Raw genomic sequence first — 10,164 nt, forward strand, 5'->3', positions numbered from 1 at the left:
ATTTGCCACATTGACCATCTTTAATTTTGAGCCCTGGGTTAAAGTATGGTGACCATGCAATTAGTAACCTGCAAAATAAAGCATGGCCTGTTTAATTTTTACAGCAATTTGGCATTTGACTGGGGCATTACGGCAATTTACCGCATAACCGCCTTTAAATTTGAGCCCTGGATTATCTCCCTTGTATACATGTAGGAAAGAGTCTAAAAGTAATAATATAGATAACCGGCCTCGGCGGTGTTGTGGTTAGGCTGTCGGCCATAAGGCTGGTAGGTACAGGATTCGCAGTCCGGTACCGGCTCCCACCCAGAGCGAGTTTTAATGATTCAGTGGGTAGGTGTATGACCACTACACCCTCTTCTCTCTCACTAACTACTAACAACTAACTGTCCTGGACAGACAGCCCAGATAGCTGAGGTGTGTGCCCAGGACAGTGTACTTGAACCTCACTTGGATATAAGCACACAGTAGGTATTGTGCGAGTTGTACTTTTAAAACCGTAAAATGTTGTCTCATTTTTAATACGTTTTTATTTTACAGCTACCACGACAGTCGTACCAGAGACTAGTACAATTAGTCAAGGTAATTAAGTTCTAATTTAGATTTAATGTGTCAGCTAGTTGGTGTATGCACTGGATATTTTCTCTATAGTCCATTATACAGGAACACCTTTTTTCATGCTATGGAATTTACTACATGTTATTTATTTCTGACCTGATTGATTTGTAAATTGCACACAAAAATAGGTTTTTTTTTTTTGTTATTTCCAAAACACTTACTTTTCTTCTTACATCAAACCAAACTGAAATTATTTACAATTTTTTTTTTATAGAATAATAGATTATGGACTGCATGTATTAAATTTGTTTCATCTGGTGATTTATATAGGCAGGTCACCTTGCTGGTGACCTTCAAAACACAGAAAAGGAAAGGACTATACACGTATATGGATTCCAAATAACGACCTGCGAAAATCATTTCGGTTTTTAGACCCAGCGAGTAAAATAAAAATTCACCTGCTGAAATTGGACCTAAAACAAAAATATGTGTGTTTCCAGTTTCCCGACCTATCCTGATGTTATATGGTGACCCTGACATTTTTTGAAGCAAAATAAATAATAATAATAATAAAAAAATTAATAAAAAAAATCGAGAAAAAATATCATGGCCCCTGATTTTTTGCAATCGGCAAACTAGATTACGGTTTCTCGGTTTGATTCGATTTAAAAAAAAAAGTTCCTACCTACCTATCCTATTTTTTTCCCAGGATAAAACCTGAAACACATATTTATTTGTTTTAGGCCTTACTGAAAATTGCAGGTAATTTTTCAGGAGACAGATGTATGTATGTATGTACGATCATCTCATCTTCTATTTAGCCGAGGCTGAGCTTGTGATTCTGTTATACAGGTATTTTAATTTTATAATGCTCTAAAATTTCAAGCCCTGAGATATCTGCCTTGCCTTGCCTTGATTTATGCAACGGTATTTTAATATGCAAACGGTTTCCAAAATGGCTGACCAAAACAACAAGAATGCTTGACTTAAATATTATTTTTTTTTTTTTTTTTTTTTTTTTTTTTTAATGACACAACCATTGATTTATTAATCGCCGGCTCATCAGTGTGCTGTATATCGGTGTCTTTAATTAAGCAAACAAACTGTTAACATTTTGATGAGTACGTCTCAAACATTTATGTTTATGTGTAAATGTCCTACAGTTAAATTGTTTCCTCTCTTCTTGTTTTTATAAAGACATAATAGTCCCCTGCATGCTGTTCCAACCGGAAAGGACTATATAGGTTTAATCTCCATCCTGTCTGTCTGTCTGTCTGTCTGTCTATCTGTTCACCTGCCAGTCTGTTCCACATATAGTTTTTCAGGGAACAATTTGTTTGGTATATCATGTCGCGATTTGCTACACAAATTTAACAGATTATTACTTAATTCACCAACTGTCGCTTATAAAAAAAAAATTGACACTGCATCGAAATATTGAGCTGAAATTGTGTGTATAGCTTTATCATGTACCGGTACTGTTATAGACAAAGTCTGAATGTCAAAGCGATACACCAACTTATGGCAGAGAGTTAGAATTTAGAAGATACGGAAATTTGTTTGGCTCGATAGGGGACATGTATTGATTTAGCAGTTCTCTCAGAATGAGTGCGGGACGTAGCCCAGTGGGAAAACGCTCGCTTGATGCACGGTCGGTCTAGGATCGATCCCTGTCGGTGGGCCTATTGGGCTATTTCTCGCTCTAGCCAGTGCACCACGACTGGTATATCAAAGGCTGTGGTATGTGCTATCCTGCCTGCGGGATGGTGCATATAAAAGATCCCTTGCTACTAATGGAAAAATGTAGTGGGTTTCATCTCTATGACTGTCAAAATATGACATCCAATAGCCGATGATTAATAAATCAATGTGTTCTAGTGGTGTTGTTAAACAAAAAAAACTTTTTTCTCTCAGAATGCTTATTATTACTATTACAGCTGTGACCACAGTCAAACCAGGGAGTGATGAAAGCCAAGGTAAGTTCTAATTTAGATTTAACCTGTCAGCTAGTTGGTGTGTACCAAGGTTGTCACGATACATCTGTACCTCTTGAAACGATACGTATCACGACACATAGCCCACAATACGATATACATGTATCACAATACATAGCCCACGATACGATATACATGTATCACAATACATAGCCCACGATACAATATATGTATCACGATACATGGCCCACAATACGATATACATGTATCATGATACATAGCCCACAATACGATAACATGTATCACAATACATAGCCCACGATACATAGCCCATGATATGATATACATGTATCACACTATATAGCCCACAATACGATATACATGTATCACAATACATAGCCCACGATACGATATATGTATAACGATACATAGCCCACGATATCATATACATGTATCACAATATATAGCCCACAATGCGATATACATGTATCACAATACATAGCGCACGATACGATATACATGTATCGCAATACATAGCGCACGATACGATATACATGTATCGCAATACATAGCACACGATACGATATACATGTATCGCAATACATAGCGCACGATATGATATACATGTATCGCAATACATAGCGCACGATACGATATACATGTATCGCAATACATAGCCCACGATACGATATACATGTATCATGATACATAGCCCACAATACGATATACATGTATCACAATACATAGCCCACGATACGATATACATGTATCACAATACATAGCCCACGATACGATATACATGTATCACAATATATAGCCCACAATACGATATACATGTATCACAATACATAGCCCACGATACATAGCCCAGAATACGATATACATGTATCACGATACATAGCTTACAATACGATATACATGTATCACAATACATAGCCCACAATACGATATACATGTATCACGATACATAGCGCACAATATGATATACATGTATCACAATACATAGCCCACGATACGATATACATGTATCACAATACATAGCCCACAATACGATATACATGTATCACAATACATAGCCCACGATACATAGCCCAGAATACGATATACATGTATCATGATACATAGCTTACAATACGATATACATGTATCACAATACATAGCCCACAATACGATATACATGTATCACGACACATAGCGCACAATATGATATACATGTATCACAATACATAGCCCACAATACGATATACATGTATCACGATACATAGCGCACAATATGATATACATGTATCACGATACATAGCCCACAATACGATATACATGTATCACAATACATAGCCCACAATACAATATACATGTATCACAATACATAGCCCACAATACGATACGTACTGTATCCTTTATCTGATAATTAATGACACATATGTTTATTTACAGATGAAGTTGCATTGCTAACGGTACAAGTGGAATCTGATAACACCATGACAATAGTATGTCGTCCTGGAAAGATCATCGACCAGATAGAGTCATTGACTGCTATAACAGTGGAGAGAATCGTGAGCAACGACACTTCTACAGAGCCCAAGTCAGTGGCTAAAGCCGTAGCAACGAGAAAGTTTGGAAAAGCCACGCTACAGGACGAAACGTTACGACAGAGAGCCCTAGTAACCGGGGGGATACGTGACAATGATAAAGAAAGGTCTTCCATACAGGTGGCTCTTGGAGAAATAACATGCAGAGACTCGGGTAAATACATCTGCAAGATCGACTACTTGTCGACGGCATTTGGCCCTGAAACTTCCTCCAGGGATAGCAAGCATATTACTGTACACAGTAAGTACTCTGTGATTTGTTTGCTACGCAGTTGATAATTCAGATGTCCTCTACATATAGCTCTGTCCTTTTTTATGTTCACACATTAATCTTGATTAATATTGGCTCGTATGTCACATTCATTATAACAGGAGCGGGACGTAGCCCAGTGGTAAAAGTGCTCGCTTGATGCGCGGTCGGTCTAGGATCGATCCCCGTTGGTGGGCCCATTGGGTTATTTCTCGTTCCAGCCAGTGCACCAAGACTGGTATATCAAAGGCCGTGGTATGTGCTATCCTGTCTGTGGAGCGGCGAATGAGGGCGGGACGTAGCCCAGTGGGAAAATGCTCGCTTGATGCGCGGTCGGTCTAGGATCGATCCCCATCGGTGGGCCCATTGGGTTATTTCTCGTTCCAGCCAGTGCACCAAGACTGGTATATCAAAGGCTGTGATATGTGCTATCCTGTCTGTGGGATGGTGCATATAAAAGATCTCTTGCTACTAATGGAAAAATGTAACGGGTTTCCTATCTAAGACTAATGTCAAAATTACCAAATGTTTGACATCCACCAGCCAATGATTAATAAATCAATGTGCTCTAGTGGTGTCGTTAAACAAAAACTTTTTTTTTTCATTTACTTTTCAGATACACATGAAGCGTGCAACTCTTTTCAACTGAAAGCATGCAATTAATGTTTATTGTATCAATGTTTGCTTGTGTAATGGTACACGAAATACCAATAACTGTTTGACATCCAATAGATGATTAATAAATCAATGTGCTCTAGTGGTGTCATTAAACAAAACAATTTTTTTTTTTCATTTACTTTTCAGATACACATGAAGCGTGCAACTCTTTTCAACTGAAAGCATGCAATTAATGTTTATTGTATCAATGTTTGCTTGTGTAATGGTACACGAAATACCAATAAATGTTTGACATCCAATAGATGATTAATAAATCAGTGTGCTCTAGTGGTGTCATTAAACAAAACAAACGTTTAACTTTAGAATACCAGTGCCTATGTATGTATATACACAGTGTATTTGTAGTCATATTTAAGTGTAGCGGGTTTCCTCTCTAACACTCCGTGTTAAAATTACCAAAAGTTCAACATCCAGTAGCTTGTGATTAATAAATTAATGTACTCCAGTGGTGTCATTAAACAAAACAAACTTTTAATTTTTTTACCTGATCTAGGACAAACCTTTATGCATGTTACACCAAGGAAGGCGGCTAGTGCATACCACGAAAACGAAACTGTAGAATTGCGTTGTATTGGCAATGTTGAAGATTCACCACAAGCCGTGCCGTGGTCATGGCAGTGGGCGTACGCTGACAACTCAATGACGTGGACACCGTACCCCTACGAGGACCGGATCCACGATGGCCCCATCACTCCAGAAAACTGTACAGGACAGTCGATTGTCAGACACATTGCGTCGGTGTATGATGGTAACCGGACGATCCGGTGTCTCGTCAACAACAGTGAACAATACTCAGACAACTTTACCATCTACACCGGTATCACCGGTATGAGAACAACTGCTACACCGACTGTTCCGGTAACTGTTCTGAAACTAAGACATCTGCTAGTGTGACAGCTACAGAAGGTAAGATCAAGTTTATTTTATTTCATTTCAACTTATCTTTGTGCTTAATTATATCAGAGCCGGTTTAAGGATCCGCGGGCTTGTAGCACAATTAAATAACAGCAGGTCCCCATTCCAAGGATATATATTTTGCAACCCCCTCGGGAAGAGGGGGGAAAAATTACCTAGGAAAAATAAATGTACACATCACCGCAGGGCCCTCTGAAGCACGGGGACTGTAGCACGTGCTGCATGTGCTGCATGTGCTAGTAGGATAAACCGGCTTTGGTTTATATCCAAGTAAGATTCAAGCACACTGTCCTGGGCACACACCCCACTATCTGGGCCTCTCTGTCCAGGACATTGGGTTAGTTGTTAGTGGTTGGTTGGTTAGTGAGAGAGAAGAGGGTGTAGCAGTCTTACACCTACCCATTGAGTCGTTAAAACTCGCTCTGGGTGGGAGCTGGTACTGGGCTGTCTGTTTAGAACAGTGGGTTAGTTGTTAGCGGTTAGTGTTTATAGTCAGGGGAAAAGAGGGTGTAGTGGTCTTACACCTACCCATTGAGTCGTTAAAACTCACTCTGGGTGGAAGCCGGTACCGGGCTGTCTGTTTAGAACAGTGGGTTAGTTGTTAGCGGTTAGTGTTTATAGTCAGGGGAAAAGACGGTGTAGTGGTCTTATACCTACCCATTGAGTCGTTAAAACTCACTCTGGGTGGAAGCCGGTACCGGGCTGTCTGTTTAGAACAGTGGATTAGTTGTTAGCGGTTAGTGTTTATAGTCAGGGGAAAAGAGGGTGTAGTGGTCTTACACCTACCCATTGAGTCGTTAAAACTCACTCTGGGTGGAAGCCGGTACCGGGCTGTCTGTTTAGAACAGTGGATTAGTTGTTAGCGGTTAGTGTTTATAGTCAGGGGAAAAGACGGTGTAGTGGTCTTATACCTACCCATTGAGTCGTTAAAACTCACTCTGGGTGGAAGCCGGTAACAGGCTGCGAACCCAGTACCTACCAGCCTAAGTTTATTAATTGTTATGCATCAATCTAGACAGGGGGCGTGATGTAGCCCAGTGCTAAAGCGCACACTTGATGCACGGTCGGTCCAGGATCCATTCCAGTCAGTGGGCCCATTGAGCTATTTCTCGTTCCATGCAGCCAGTGCACTATGCATGACTAGTATTTCAAAGGCTGTTGTATGTGATATCCTGTGTGTGAGATGGTGCATGTAAAAGATCCCTTGCTACTAATGGAAAAATGTAGCGGATTCCTCTCTATGACTGTCAAAATGACCATATTTTTGACATCCAATAGCCAGTGATCAATAAATCAATGTGCTGTAACGGTATCGTTTAACAAAACAAACTACTTTTCTTGTTCAATCTGGACAATTTAAAAAAAAGTTTTTAACAGTTATGGCCCTTGAACTTGGGAGATACAAAAATGTGTTTTTCTGACTCTTTTTTTTTGCGCAATGCCTGAAGAGATTGAGCTGAAATTTTGTGTGTAGCCTTTTCATGTAATGTAACGGATCAAGTTTAACTCACATGGCGATTGATCCATTTTTGACGGTTATGGCCCTTGAAAAAGTTTTTAGGCCTGGTAGGGGACATGTATTGGTTGAGCAGTACTCCCAGAATACTTGTTCAGTTTATGTCCGTCTTATGACAGAATTACTAATAATGTTTTAGTAATTTTATCTATAGTTCTTCCCACAGCGAACTCCTTTTTTTTTCAATTTACTACAAGTTATTTATTTCTGAGCAGACTGATTTTTAAATTGCACACAAAATTTTAATTTGTTTTGTTATTTCCAAAACACTTTTTACTTTTCTTCTTACTCAAACTGAACTGAAATTATGTACAAAACAAACATTGTGTAGGAGAATGGGACGGACTACAGTAATGTTGACTGCATGTATCAGGGGTGGGAATTCTCCTCGGATCAGCTGTTTTCCTCTCATGGAATATTGTGTTTCCTCGCATTTTAATCGTCCTTTCCTCAGAAATGTGTCAGATGGCACAGATTTTAACCTAGGATTTTACGAATTTCCGGGACCCCTCTAGATTTCCTCTTTTTTTTACAGTTTACCAATTCCCACCCATGATGTACACCAGAACAATATTAAACTATTGTTTGTGTATCTTTTCAGCGCCTCAAACTTCAAGTCCATTACCAAAAGCCAGCACTCAGTCTATGGAAATTATCATTATTGGATCAGTGGCGCTTATAATTCTGCTAGGTTTTGGCGTTCTTCTCCTGTTGTTGTATTACAAGAGGTACTCCAGTCTGATCTGTTCAGTACTGTGGATGATAGCCGTACAAGAACTGTCCGGAGTTTGCAGCTGTTGTAAACTGTTTCCCATTAACGGGGCGACCAAAATTACAAATCAAATATATTTTCTTCTTTAGAATACCAAAGGGGCAGGACGTAGCCCGATAAAACACTTGCATGATGCGCTGTTGGTCTGAGATCGATCGGTGGGTCCACTGGGCTATTTCTCGTTGCACCCAGTGCACCACGACTGGTATATCAAAGGCTGTGGTATGTGCTGTCCTGTCCGTGGGGTGGTGCATATAAAAGATCCCTTGTTACTAATGGGAAAAAATATGTAGCAGGTTTGGTCTCTATAAGACTGCATGTCAGAATTGCCAAATGTTTGGCATTCAATAGCCGATGTTAAATCAGTGTGCTCTAGTGGTGTTGTTAAACAAAAAAAACTTTTTAACTTTAGAATACCAGTGCTTATATATGCAGTTGGTTAAGCCATCGGACATACGGCTTGTAGGTACAGGGTTCGCAGCCTAGTACCTACCGACTCTCACCCAGAGCGAGTTTTAATGACTCAGTGGGTAGGTGTAAGGCCACTACACCCTCTTCTTTCTCACTAACCACTATCCCACTGTCCTGGACAGACAATTCAGATAGCTGAGGTGTGTGCCCAGGACAGCATGCTTGAGCCTTAATTGGATATAAGCACGAAAATAAGTTGAAATGAAATGTATATCCAGTGTATTTGTAGTCGTATTCAAGTGTTTGTAGCAGCAGTTCTTCTTTCTCACTAACCACTATCCCACTGTCCTGGACAGACAATTCAGATAGCTGAGGTGTGTGTGCCCAGGACAGCATGCTTGAGCCTTAATTGGATATAAGCACGAAAATAAGTTGAAATGAAATGTATATCCAGTGTATTTGTTGTCGTATTCAAGTGTTTGTAGCAGCTGTTCTTCTTTTTTTCTTCATAATGTTGGAGATTTTGTACATAAAAATGTATTGGAAAGTAAAATCTGGTTTGGGCTACTATGCAAAAACATTAGGACAACAAACACTTTGTTTATAAGACACCGATATTTAGACAGGAAAATATTTTTAATATGTAATTTTAGTCATCAAAAAGAATCTGTTGGTCATAAACATGTTACAATGGCAAGAAATTCGTGACAGTCCTCTTAAAATTGTGTGCTTGTATTTGTTAAATATGTGTACGTCCCTCTTCCACTCTATACCTTTAATTCAACCAGTTGAAACATGTCAGTTTAAAATAAAAAAAATCATTTTAATTTTTATTCAATCTTGCATTCACATATTTAAATACATACAGTATATCTACACAAAACTATGATTGTCACATTAAAACAAAATATATATCCATGACTATTATACAATTACAATATTATTATTACAGATATTGCTTGATACATATATGAAAATTTATGAAATGTCAGTTTTAAACTTAAATCTAAATTGTAAAATAAAGATGAAAATCCTTTAGAAACCCAAACCAACAACGACACACATTTTATTCAGGAGTATAAAGTACAGAGTAATATTACTTGAATTGAGAGCTTAAATATTGTGCAAAGAAAAAACTACTTTCACCGAAGAACGATCTCTGGCAGTGCTGCACTGTATGTATACACATGTACTTCCAAACTAGAATGACACGGTTCAGAGATGGGAATAATGTTATTCTTCAATCCTTGATCTTAATACTACATCAATCCTTGATTCAATATTTCTTCATCCTTGATCTTCAATACTACATCAATCCTTGATTCAATATTTCTTCAATCCTTGATCTTAATACTACATTAACCCTTGATTCAATACTACATCAAACATCTTTAATACTACATCAATCTTTGAACTTAAAAGAGTCAATACTACATCAAACATCTTTAATACTACATCAAAAATTGATCTTCAATACTACATCAACCTTAATCTTCAATACTACATCAATCCTTGATTCAATACTACATTAAACACTGATC

The 10,164-nt window shown here is 38.5% G+C and overlaps 1 protein-coding gene across 1 annotated transcript in view; it reads left to right on the forward strand.

Moving 5' to 3' along the window:
- The window catches only part of LOC121386292 (serine-rich adhesin for platelets-like), a 44,568-nt gene extending 38,653 nt beyond the window's left edge, over window positions 1-5,915 (forward strand). The window contains exons 13-16 of the mRNA XM_041517144.1: window positions 541-582; window positions 2,496-2,534; window positions 3,927-4,322; window positions 5,503-5,915. Of these exons, the coding sequence (XP_041373078.1) occupies window positions 541-582; window positions 2,496-2,534; window positions 3,927-4,322; window positions 5,503-5,903 (878 nt within the window). The 3' untranslated portion in view covers window positions 5,904-5,915. The remainder of the gene's footprint in view (window positions 1-540; window positions 583-2,495; window positions 2,535-3,926; window positions 4,323-5,502) is intronic.
- The last annotated feature ends 4,249 nt before the right edge of the window (window positions 5,916-10,164 follow it).

Source organism: Gigantopelta aegis, chromosome 12, assembly GCF_016097555.1.
Source record: "Gigantopelta aegis isolate Gae_Host chromosome 12, Gae_host_genome, whole genome shotgun sequence".
Lineage (NCBI taxonomy): Eukaryota > Metazoa > Mollusca > Gastropoda > Neomphalida > Peltospiridae > Gigantopelta > Gigantopelta aegis.